The sequence below is a fragment of the Hippopotamus amphibius genome, chromosome 2 (genome assembly GCF_030028045.1).
Source record: "Hippopotamus amphibius kiboko isolate mHipAmp2 chromosome 2, mHipAmp2.hap2, whole genome shotgun sequence".
In the NCBI taxonomy this organism is placed as follows: Eukaryota; Metazoa; Chordata; class Mammalia; order Artiodactyla; family Hippopotamidae; genus Hippopotamus; species Hippopotamus amphibius.
The window spans coordinates 205,535,264-205,548,552 of NC_080187.1; the positions used below are offsets into that span (position 1 = coordinate 205,535,264).

General features: G+C 40.0%; 1 protein-coding gene across 2 annotated transcripts; it reads right to left on the bottom strand.

Annotated features, from left to right (window-relative positions):
* Positions 1-156: 156 nt before the first annotated feature.
* CIAO2A (cytosolic iron-sulfur assembly component 2A) lies at positions 157-12,863 on the bottom strand. 2 transcript variants are annotated; one of them, XM_057722793.1, is made up of 5 exons: positions 12,594-12,863; positions 8,213-8,377; positions 3,992-4,041; positions 2,071-2,116; positions 157-416 (listed from the first exon to the last, which is right to left on the bottom strand). In XM_057722793.1, exons 1-5 carry the CDS (start codon positions 12,715-12,717, stop codon positions 241-243), a joined length of 561 nt encoding a protein of 186 aa, XP_057578776.1. In that variant the 5' UTR covers positions 12,718-12,863; the 3' UTR covers positions 157-240. The 2 variants fall into 2 exon arrangements, with proteins under 2 accessions (XP_057578776.1, XP_057578775.1); XM_057722792.1 differs by lacking the exon at positions 157-416 and adding an exon at positions 940-1,407 and having other exon boundaries at positions 12,594-12,858.
* Positions 12,864-13,289: the final 426 nt, after the last annotated feature.

Here is a 13,289-nt window from a genome sequence, read left to right on the forward strand (position 1 = left end):
GCCCATGCATCACAAGGAAGAGTAGCCCCCGCTTGCCACAACTAGAGAAAGCAGTGAAGACCCAACTCATTCAATTAATAAATTTAAAAAAAATTTGAGGCACAAGAGTTCCATTCTAATAACTTGTGTATTAGTTACTTATTGCTGCATAGCAAATTACACCAAAACTTAGTGGTGTAAACAATAAACACTTATTATCACTTGCAGCTTCTCTGGGTCAGGAATTTGGGAGTGGCTTAGCTAGGTAATTCCAGTCAAGATGTCAGCCTGACTGAGGCTGGAGGATGGCTTCCAACATGGTCCCCTCACATAGTTTGCAAGCTGGTGCTTGATGTTGGTTGAAGGCCTCAATTCTCCTCCATGTGGAATTGTCCACAAGGCTGTCTGAATGTTCTCAGGACATGGCATCTGGATTCCGGCAGAACAAGCAACTCAAGTGATCAACGGGAAAGCGGCAACATCTTTTAGGATCTAGCCTCAGATCTGTCACCTCTGATTCTTATTAGTTGTGGCAACCAGTTCTGGTTCAATATGGAAGGAAACACTACAAGGGCATGAATATCAGGAATAAACGCTCATTGGGGGGCACCTCGGAGGCTTCCTACCATACCCTGTTACGCTTCAAATGACCACTGTCCCCTAAAACAAACTGAACAAAGTACAAGTAAAGAAGAGCTCGTAAACTTAGATTGGTTTCATCAAAATTTCTTTGGGGACTTCCTGGTCTTCAAAGTTATACATGTCATCTGGCCCTCTTCACATCTGTGGAGTCCAGGACTCTTCTTGAAGGAAGGCAGAGCCCAGGCCTGATCTTAAGGGTTTTTTTTGGTTTTCCAATCTCTGACTCTACATAATAATCAGAAAATAAAGCTTTGGAAATATCTTTTAGTGTTGACATTTACACTGAAATTTACAATTAAATAAAAACATTCTAAGGTGTGTACAAGAATCATCTCTATTTATTTTACACAGTAATGGTTTAAATTGACTACATTTGGGCACAGTAAATATTTGACATGAAAAGCAGTTGTATCAGAATGGACATCAAAAAAATAGCAACTCATCTTACATATAATAACTAGAAAATATTTTTCTGTCTGATCATTTACGTGTTATAAATCCTGAGAATGTTAGACACTGAACAAACTAGGTACTACCTTATAATTAAATCTTGCTTGGAAATAATCCTTTAAAAAAATGCTTTGAGGTACAAATCACCTATGTATTAAACAATAAGTCTTTTACATTTTACAAAGAGTTTAAACAAATATATCAAATGATTACAGTTCAGTGGCTCTTAAAACAGCTATTAGTCAGGTTCAAGGACACACTGTTCCACGATTTCCCTTAAGTTGGGGTTCTCCATTGCAGCTGCTACTCGCTCTTTGTCATTTATCTGCTTGTTGACTGCAAAACACACAGGCAAAAGTTAGCAAAACTATGTCAATATATAGCAATTCTATTTTGTTAAAATGGAATTTAACTCCTTGAGAACTTAACACAGGTTTTGGCTAATTATTCATAAGTTTTGACAGGAAGACTTAGAGAGAAAAAATCCCCTATAATCCCACTTTTGCTTTTTCTGAATCTCACCTCTGCTATTCTTAAGTGGCTGCTGCTTTATTTCTCTCTGTAGGCCAGAGACCCTTTATACAAAAAGGTTCTCTACACCCATTTTAATACATTAACCCAGAAACCCTACCCCAAGATTTCCTAAAGCATTACTTGCCGGACCTTTGATTTCAATCTCAAGTACACAGCTCTCTATCCTGCCACCAAAGAAAAGAACCAAGCTCTCTTTAGAGCTTATAAGTCAAGGTTCCTAGAGCTGGATATTCTTTACAGATGTGTGGCCACTGGCTTAAACCAGTCAATATCCACAGGGCTTAACTCGAGTTCACCCAGAGTCCCACTGAAAAAATTTTCCTTTCTTCTTAAGGAAAAGCTATTGGCTGATTTTGTACTTTTTTGCAAATGACCCAGTATATGCTTGACTGGCAGAATAACCTAATATCCAAAATAAAGTACTATATGAAGCTGTTTTCTAATAATGGTTCAAAATTCACTTACTATCTTCCTCTGTTGAGTGGGTTCCTTCGGAAATGTAGATTTCCAACTAGAAAAAAAACATTAAGAGCAAAACATTTAAAGCATTCTAAAATGGGTAAGGTGGAATGTACAATGGACTCCAGAGTCTAGGGATGAAAGCCCAAATCCTGTTTCCAACATCAAAGATTTGGGACAAATCTTCACATTCTTCTCTAAAATGAGGGCTAAAGTTAGTAAAATTTTTTATTTTGCTCATATGGGGAAGGCCCACAGGGGATATTCTGATTCATTACTTTTTTATGAATACAAACCTACAATTTTATACGAATGAGCCCTCATACTTGTTTTACTCAAGAGTATCTCTCCCCTGCACTCTACCTCTTCCTTCCAAATCAGTATCTAAACTTTCTCCCTGCCCCACCCAAGAAAGCCACATTAATAATCTAGTTTACTAAAAAAAAAAATAAAAATAAAAAAAATCTAGTGTACCTTCTTCCATATTTTTCTCTATACTCACATAATTTAACAGCTTTCTCTCACTTACACACACACACACACACCCAAGACTGAAAGTTTCTCTTATTGTGTACTTTACAAACATGGGACCACAATACATAGTTTTCAGTATCCTCCTTTTCTCATCTACTGTTATCTTGATGAATTTATTCTCAAGTACAATACTGGTTAAGCTACCCCTCCTGGTCCTGCTGCACTCACTCCCTCAAACTAGCAAACCTCCAAGAACCAGGGCTTTTGAGACAAAGCCACAAAATTATTGCAAATCTTGTGGTAAATAAATCATGCTATATAATAAAGATATGTCTACTCTTCAGGGAACACTGGAGCATGTGATCTAAATCTCATATACTTACTTCCTATTGAGATAAATGTTCTTCACAAGGGAAAAAATCATAGCCTATTATGGCTATAAGAGACCTTAGAGACAATCTAGTCCAGTCTTCTTTAAAAGACAAAACATCGTATTAATTCTCCCAGTGGCATAACACTAACTTTTATTCTAAACAACAAAGGAAGTGGTATAAAAACACTCTATACTCATTTACTTTGGTTTAAAATTATGCATGACTCATTCTGAAAAATGGTAAATAAAGGGGAAGAGTCTGGGTAACCAAATTGTTTGTTTGGTGCACAGAAGATTCTAAATTTGAGAGGTTTCTTGTGGCCCCTTTTAAGTGGTTCTTAATTAGTTTTAAATTTTTGCATGAAAAAAAATGCTCAACATTGTTAGCCATCAGGGAAATGCAAATCAAAACCAAAGTGAGATATCACTTCATACATCCTAGTGACAGCTATAATGAAAAAGAGAGAGAGTCACTGTAAGTGCTGGCAAGGATGCGGACAAATCAGAATCCTCATACACTGCTGGTGGGAATGTAAAAGAGTGAAGTGGCTGTGGAAAACAGTCTGGCAGTTCCTCAAAAGGTTAAATATACAGGTACCATAGGATCCAGTGGAAAAGAAATGAAAACATATGCCCACACAAACACTTGCACACAAATGCTTATAGCACCATTATTTATAAAAGACAAAAAGTGGAGACCCAAATGCCTACTAACTGATAAAACATAAATAAAATGTGATACATTTATACAACAGAACAGTATAAGGCAATGCAAATAATGAAATACTGATACATGTTACAACATGAACGAATTCTGAAAATATTATTCTAAATGAAAGAAGCCAGTCTTAAAAGACCACGAATTGCATGATTCCATTCAAATGAAACATCCAGAATAGGCAAATCTATAGAGACAAAAGTACATTAGTGGTTGCCTAGGGATGGGAGATGGTTTGGGAGAAATTCTGTGAATATACCAAAGACCATTACATTCTACAGTTTAAATATGTGGTTGTATGATATGTGACTCAAAACTCAACAAAGCTGTTATAAAACAACAACAAAAAACACATTCCTTACCTTATGTTTAAACGGTAAACACCGCTGAAGTTTTACTCTTAAGCACAGCCCTGTGGAGGAAAAAATAAAGCCCCAATTATCTCTTCTTATTGGTTTTTGAAAAAACATACAGCTGTGTCTAGGTGTCTCCATACAAAACAGAAGCTGAAAAGAGCTTAGGCTCAATTGAATGTAGGCCTCCTTTGAGCCTGGCACCTTTAGCTAGCAACTTTAATATATCTTACAAATTCCTCATGACAATCCAGTGAGCTAGGTATTGTCAACCCCATTCTACAAATTATGCAACCAAGGTCACAGTGTAACTTGCCCAAGATCAAAGAGCTAGTAAAGTGACAGAGTTGGGACTGCAAACCCAAACCACTGCAAAACCCAGGTCCTTTCTGCTACATCCATTTGCTTTCCATCAAAGGTCAATTCACTCATTAAACTTTACTGAATGCCTATAACGGATCAAGCCACACAAAAACTTGAAACCAAGGAAGAGCCACTTAAAAAGGACCACAAGCAATCTCTCAAATTTGGAATCCTATATGCCTGCAAGGTACAAATAGAGTTGTTTCCCTAAAACAAGCTCCTCTGAAGTTCAGTTTATCACCCCAATACCAAGTCACAGTTCAGTAATTCTTTTTTCTCCAGTTGAGACTTCCAAGAGAAATTAACAGTCAGCTTGGAACAGAGCGTCAGTGCCAATGTTCCACTATCTCCCCCACCATAAAATAAGACATACAATTTTAACTAAATCTACACCTCTAGACAGAGAAGATAAACCAAACTGCTCTTATTATGAAAAGAAAGTGTTTCAGTAATGAGTTTTCAAAAAATAGAGTCAGAGTGAATCTCTAGTTCCCTGGCTATACAGGCTTTTATTTAGAGCAATTTATTTCCTCTCGCAACTAATACATAAGGGCTTGTTACATTATAAAGAACATTTTCCTAGTATTTTGGTTTGAACCCCAAACCATCCCAAAAGAGCAAAACGTAATTGTTAGACTAGCTATCTTTTGGGGAGGTATGAAATTAATTTGCTTTCGGTTTTCTAAGTACCATTAGGTTTTCTAACAGAATCATCTGAAAAATTCCAGAAAAGGAAAAAAGAATTAGATGAGCTACAGTAAGACTGGGCCTACCTTATAGTCTACAACACAGTAATTCCATAATAAATATTAGTGAACTCTAAAGAAAATATATAATTTCCTTAAGAACGGTCTCCCTTTAGAGTAATTCTGCCTTAAAGCTTATCTGGAGAGTTCTCCTCCCTCTGCTCCCACACTGTCTTCTTAATTTGTTGCTTGAGCATCCTCATGTGTTCTAGTCACTGTTGGTAGGTATTCTACCTATAAATAATAACTGTTTTACAATTCACAAAGCACTTTCTTGAATATCAGTATCCTCAAGATAGGCAGTATAGGACAACCAAGATAAATACTTTGGGTTCAAAAGTGGCTTCACTATACACTAGCTGTGTGACCCTGGGCAAGTTAGTAAACCTCTCTGAACTTCAGTTTCCTTATCTGTTACACAAGTATTATAATAGTACCACTATATATAAGGCTGTTACGTGTGAGTAGTAAATACATTGTTATGCTTAAAACAGTAGTTGACACATAGTAAATATCCAGTAAATGTTAGCTATTACTATTTTATATTTTCATTTTACAACCAGGAGCGAAGTGATTTGTTCAACATCACATAGCTAACAAGTGGCAGAGCTGGAAGCTAAATCTAGACTCCAAACACTATGCCCTTCATATCCTGCCTTCAGCTATTCTTGTTTAAGTCAACACAAAAGCTTTATCAAATGGTTTTTCTGCCCTACCCACTCACCTGCTTTGAGTCTTCCTTGCTTTTGGAATTACATACCAGGGTAACTGAGTAGGTGACAACCTAAGCAGTCAGGGTGGAACTCTGACTCAGGGGTGTTTTTCTGCTTAGTACTACCTTACCTGCTCATAGGCAATGCCTCCTAATGCATCAGCCAGAAAGAGGGCTCTCTTCATCAAGTTTTCCAATCATGTTGCCTGAACACGATGGCTATGATACACTACTATACATCCCTCTAAAAAGCCAAGGGTCTTAACTGAAACCCATATCAAAAGGGCCAAAAAAGTGACAAAACTGTCAAGAAGCGTACAGGTATGAAATATCAACCATAATCTAACCGTGACATGTTTACATTTATTTTTTACTTCGTGGGCTCTCTCAATCTTCCTCCACATAAACACCGTTTTTTTAAATAACTGCAATCATAACGTGTATTCAACTTATCGTTCACGCTTTTTCTGACACCCTCACACAGACACTTTGCTCCCCTGATTACATGCATCATTTCCAACAGAAATAAGAAATTCCATTATTTTTATATCATTTCCTTATTAGTAGATACCACAGTTTCTTCAGTAGATACCACAGAATTTATTATTATAAATTTACCATATATGCTTTTACATGCTATTATTTCCTCCGAGGGAATTATTTCCTTAATTCCTGGGTCAAAGAGGATGAACTTTTTTTTTGGCTACGCCACGCAGCTTGCAGGGTCTTAGACCCAGGATTGAACCCATGCCCTCAGCAATGAATGCACAGTGTCCTAACCACTGAACCTCCAGGGAATTCCTAGGGACTCGCTAATACTTACCCAAAGACTTAAAAATATTTCTACCATATGACCCAATAATTCTGCTTATAGAAATTTATCCTGAAGCAATAACTAGAGATAAATAAAATGTTTACGTATAAAGTTGTCCATCATAGTGTTATGCATGATTGTGGGAGGCTAAAAGTAGTCTAAACGGTTACAAAAATGATGCTGTATCAATGTGATTAGCATGTAACCTATATGACCATATAATTAAAGATTAATATTTAAGGAGAACTAAAAAACATTTCTCATCTATTTCATGCTTTCTATTATTTAACCCTTACAACTCAGTAGTTACCCTTATTATCACTATGTTACAAATAAGGAAATAGGCTCAGAAAGGTTAAGTAACTTGCCCAAGGCCACAAAGTGACAGAGCTGACAGAGCTGGAATTTTAGCCTAGAGAACACAATCTAATGACAACTTTTAAAAATTTTCTTCCTTATACTTTTGTGGAATTTCAAAATTATTGCCAGCAAACATGTTACTTTTATAATTTAAGAAACACACTATAAATATTACTTTTTGAAATCTGTTTTCACTATCTGTTGATTCAGAAATTGTCTAATGACAGAAAATAAATATGCACTCAACGCTTTTTCTAGTATTGGAATATTATAACCACAATAGTATCTATGGATTCAAAGACCCTCTAGTCCCTCAAGATGTGGTCCATATGCTGGATGCCACTAATTGAGGGGCCCCAAGTCCAACAAGTGAGACTAGAAAGACAGAACTCACAACAACAGTGGAAACAATAATAAATATTTACCTTTCCAATCCTTTTTATAAATTCGTCTATTTTTAAATAGGTAATATATTCTCAGTGTTCAAAAACTTAAAAATATGAAAAGGTATAGCCTCCTTCCCACCCTATCCCCCCATCCATCATCCACCCACCAGTTCCCACCATTACTAATGCCCAAACTCATCTTAGCTATTCATTTCTTAGGTTTTCTTTATGGATATGCAATCAAATATAAATATACATTTTTGCCTTTCTTTACACAAATGTAGCAATATTATACTTGCTTTCATTTCCTAATAGTATGTCATAAAAATCTTTCCATATTAGTACATGGAAAGCTTCTTCATTCTTTTTTATAAAAAGAAAACTACCTGAAAAAAATACCCTCCCACCAGACCTTCTTCCCATGCTACAGAGAAGCCAAGAGGGCAGCTAAAAGGAGAAGATGGTGAGGGCAGCAGTGCTAGTCTGACAACACCCATTCCAATCTCCAGAACTGAGGAGAGGAGCTGGCCCACACTCAGGCTCAATTAATTGTAGAAAAGCAGCATGGTAGAGTGAAAGGGAAAACCCACTTAAAGTCTGGGATTGAGCTTCAGTGTCATCATTTCCTGGCTGTATGATGCTGAGCAAGTCCCTTAAGCTCTCTAAGCCTCAGGCTCCTCGTCTGTAAAATGAAGATAATACTGACTCTCTTGTACGCTAATTGTGAGAATTACAAAAAATATTCTGTACACCATAAAGTATGGTACATGGTGCTAATTGCTACTGTGGGGCACTATCAGTTAGAATAATTCTGAATTAATATACAAATATCTTTATCTAAAACCTTACCAATAAGAGTCGCCAAAGAGCAATGAGGTACTGTTGGCGTGAACCTGATAATAACCAAACAGTCTTCTTCATTTATCTCCTGAACCTCCACACAACTTTCCGTTACCACTTCCAGTTCTTCTAAAGTATTGGGCTTCTCTGGGTCCCGGATAGTTCGAATCAAATCTAAAGAATCATCAGAGACAAGGTTTTGTGTTAAAAGATGAATACGCTAAATACAAACGATGTTGCCAGCCCTGATCCAAACACGGACTTCTTTTTGTTTGAGCAAACACTACAGCCACTCCCCAGGTTTCTGACAGAAATTTCCACTACTAGTATTCTCTTAAGAAAACCATTTTCTTGGATGATTACTACCTCATGTCCAGTTTCTTGGCTCCAACCTTGCAGAGAGAACACACGAATGGGGAAAGTGTCATAGAAGCTCAAGAGGAAGAAACAACTTAGTTTGGGAGAAAGCAGTATCAGGACGTATGGAAATGGAATCTGAATCAAGCCTTTAAAAATGGGCAACATTCTGGGGAATTCCCTGGTGGTCCAGTGGTTAGAACTTTGGGCTTCCACTGCAGGGGCCCAGGTTCAATCCTTGATCAGGGAACTAAGATCTTGCAAGCCACAGGCATGGCCAAAACAAAAAACAAACAAAAAAAATGGGTAACATTTCAATATTTGACATTTAAGGTGAAGGAAAGTAAAGAACAAGTTTAGTTTGCCTGGAATTCAGCACAAGTAAAGAAGTTATAAGGGTTTAGGCCAGCCCACCAAGGGTCTTTTAGAGTCACCTGTAGGCAACAGGACGTCCTCAAGAGGTTCTGAACAAGGGAGTGACACGGACAGCATTACACTGTCAGCTGGTAACTCATCCACCAGCTGGTAGACTGAGAACTAAAGAGCAGAGCCAGGGATACCAGGTGAAAGAGCTGGGCCTAAAACAGGAATATGACCATAGTAATAGACTAGAGAGGACAGATGAAGAAGTAATCTCAGAGGAAGAATCAACAGAATCTGACAACTCTTTGGAGGTAGAAAACAAGGAAAGGGAGAAAAGGAAGATGACTCAGATTGTAAATTCAAGTGCCCAGGAGAACAAAGATAGAGTTAAAAAAAAAAAAAAAAAAAAAAAAAAAGGAACAGAGAACAAAGGAGGAAATTTGGGTGGGGGCTGAGACAAACGGGTTAAATCTTATATGCATTCATTCTGAGGTGCTTAAGGGTCAAACCAATGGAACATTCCAGCAAACACTGAATTGTGGCATAAGGTGTGGCTGTTGAACCCATGGGATTCACAAAGAGCAATAAGTAGAACCACAGTTTTCAACCTTGGCTGAACAATGGAATCACTAGGAGTGCTTTGAAACAAAAACAAAAACTAGTGTCTGAGCCTTACCAGGGATTCTGATTTGACTGATCTGCAGTATGACCTGGGCACTGAGACTTGAAAAAATCCCTCAGGTGATGCTTACGTGCAGCCCAGCTGGAGATTCAGAAATGTAAAAGGAAAGAGACCCAGGGATAGATCTGCGGGAAACACCTAATTTGGAGATCAGAAGAAGAAAAGCAAAAAGCAGCAGAGAAAGGAAGAGGGGATGGTTAACAACATGAAATGCTGCAGAAAAATGCAAGTTAACGAAAGCTAAAACAGGTCTCTGATCTGTTACTCAGAAGGTCACCGGTAAGAAAGCGCTTTTAGTAGAGAGGTGAAAAGGCCAGCCTGCAGAAGGGGAAGTGAGAAGGAACTGAAAATGTAATCCTAGGGCTTGACAGGGAGGGAAGAAAGGGCAAAAAAAGGACAGTGCGTTTAGAAAACGTTAGCTAATGACAAGGATATGGGAAACTTGAGTATGTTTTATAGCCCAAGGCAAAGGATCAAACAGAGGAAGAGACACTGAAATTTTAAGGAGGGGAGGGGAGGAGGCTGGTAAAATAAGCTGAAAGGAATGAGACCAAAGATGTGGGAGGCTGCGTTGGCAATGGAGAGGAAAAGATCTCCTTCTTACTGTGAGGTTGTAGAAAAAGCTGGAAACGGAGAATGGTAAGAGGAACAGTGAGGTAGAAAAAAGCAGAGGAGCTCACATGGGACAGGCTTGATGTTCTCAAGCCTGAGCTTTTGTTCTATTATTTATAGCACACCTGTAAATCAGAAATTCAGCTGGGAAAAACAAATCTAGCAAACTCTACCTTCTCCCCAGCAACACCCAAGTTTATCACCTGATTAGAAACAGAATTTGAAAATGGAGGCAGGGGGCTTCCCAGGTGGCACAGCGGTTAAAAATTTGCCTGCCAATGCAGGGGACACGGGTTTGATCCCTGGGCCAGGAAGATCCCACATGCTGTGAAGCAACTAAGCCCGTGTGCCAAAACTACTGAGCCTGCGCTCTAGAGCCCACAAGCCACAACTACTGAGCCTGTGTGCTACAACTACTGAAGCCTGCACACCTAGAGCCCATGCTCCACAACAAGAGAAGCCACCGCAATGAGAAGCCCGTACACCACAATGAGGAGTAGCTCCCGCTCCCCTCAACTAGGGAAAGCCCATGCGCAGCAACGAAAACCCAATGCAGCCAAAAATAAATAAATAAATAATAAAATAAATCTAAAAAAAGAAAAAAAAAAGGAGGCAGGAAAAAGCTTTCACAAGGCTGTGAAACATGGGACTCAGACAAACAGGTTTTCTGGAAAAGGAATTTGTTCCCCCTCATCCTAGGCCTTTTCCCTGTAAGGCTCATATGTACAAGCTGCATTATATTGTTTATATGTTAAATAACTCTGAAATTAAATCTCACCCCTTATTCAGCTTCTCTACTTTTCAAGTGATTTGGATTTATTTCTTTGGAAAGAAAGCAACGTCGCTCTCCTTACATTACTCCCTTGACTAAAATTCCTCTATTGGCTGTGCACTGATATTAAATTCATTTATATTTAAACCTTCAGGATCCAATTCCAACCTGATATGTAAAACAGTTTTTATCATACCTCCACCTTTAACCACAAACCCTATCCTAAAGCCCTGCCTGCCATTCCCTAAACAAGTTATTTTCTCACCTCCATAATTTTGCTCTAGTGTCCTCTGCTTAGTAAGATCCTTTATAGGTCCAGATCCTAATTCTTCAAGGCCCAATTCAAGTGACTCCCTTCTCCTTAAAGTCTTTCCAGATCCCCTAGTCAGAGATTAGTGACTGTCCTTCCTCTGAATTTCTGTCTCTCTCATACGGGTCTGTGGCCTTCTACTGCATGTAATTTTAAAAAATTCGATTTTTGCTTATAAATGTCCCCCTCAATGTAAGTTTGAGGCAAGAACTCTCTCTCTTCCAAAGTTGTATTCCCAGTGCCCTGCTGTCCCTAGATTCTGGAGATGGAGAACTGACAGGACAGGAATGTGTTTATCTGCTTTGTGGAGATCATTCCACTCACACTTGTCACCTGACTGGGGCTGATTAAGTCCTGCCCCTAGCAAGAGGTAAACCAGATTAGCTCCAAAGGTCTTTAACATCCCTGGCTTCTTCCTACGGGTCTATAATCCTTACTTGCATTATTTGTATTCTTGTGGTTAGACTTTTACCTTCTGTCAGCAGGAATCCATGAATGCTAGTTAGATCCAGTCTTTTTAGTTTTCAAAAACAATACTAAGTTCAAAAAAGGCAAGTCATAAAGCAATTATTAAGTGGTGAAACGTGCACTAAGTTTCGAATCAGAAGACAATAGCTTTGGTTTTTGCTGTTTCCTTACTGGCAGAGTGGCCTCCACGTAGTTGTGTTAACCACTCCAAACCTTTATTTCCTCATCTGTACGATGAAGATGGCTTCAGGGGTTGAATAGAGAATATTCGTGTGTGTGTGTATGTGTGTTCTTTTTTGCACTCCAGGCTTGGATGTGTTAAAGAACTATAAGTTCAAGGCTGGGTTCTCGGCGACCTCTGCCTACTGCCTCTGCAGCAGAAGAGAGTGGCTGTGACCTTGGGCCAGTCCCCAACTCGGCAGTCACCCAGCAGCACCCTCAGCGGTGGAAGGAGGAGTGTATGTCCAAGGACTAGGAATAGGAAGAGGCTCAAGTAGGGCAGTCAGGCCAACTCTGCTTCCTAACGAAGCACCCTAGACGCCTACTCTGCTCAGAAATCTTGAGATGGCCACTAGAACACGGGGCTGACAAGGGGAATGAAGCGTTTGAGAACTCCAGGTTCCGAAAGCCCCGGGTGGAGCAATAGCCTGGATCCTAGAAGGACCCACATGCCCACGAGACTTACGACTCCGGAGAAAAAGCTTCCTACGCTCCCGGACGAGATCTGGCAAAAACCCGAGTCTCCACCCCTACCCCTCAGGTGAGGCCCTCGTTACCCCCGCCTCCACGTATACCACCAAATGCTGCCCTGGGTAAAGTTAATTACCATAAACTTCTAGCGCTTTCTCTTCCATGATCCGGGGCTGCCGGGCAGCTCCCCGCTCAAAGAGGCCTGAGAGCCACAGGACTCTGCTCCGCGTCCAGGAGAGAAATTCGGACACCCGCTCCATCCTTACGCTCCGCCATCCCTGGCGACTGTCCCACCAGAGCCACCGTCTCTCAACAGCGAGCCTAGCGATTTATCAACTTCCTGGTCTTCAAATGGGCCAAGACAAGCCTAAAGGTCCAGGGAAGCAGAGAATAGGCGGAACCGGACGGAGTGTCGCGGAGGACCTAGGGAAAGGAGCCGCAAGGACTACAAGCCCCAGCATGCTTTGCTCTGTTTCGGCGGGACAAGAGAAAAAAAATTCCTAGAGGCACGTGAGGCGCGTTGCGTGCTGGGACGTACGGGCGTTTCCTTTGGAAGACGGCGAGCTGCATTATGGGACCTGTAGTCTCCGATCGTGGAGGGGGGGGTGGTGGGAGGTAATGGTCTGTTACCCGCCGCCAATTGTCTCACTCAGCGCCTGGATAAGCTAAAGATGATTACTGTAGAGGTAGGGGAAAGGAGATCTTGATTCCTAGTGCTAGAGGAGCGTCTGCACGGAGACTCCCTACTATTATTTCTTCGAGGTGGCTGCTTCCAGACAAAGCTCTCTTACTTCCTAGTCAGGCCGGAAGTGAATTTCGGTTGCGGTGAAAC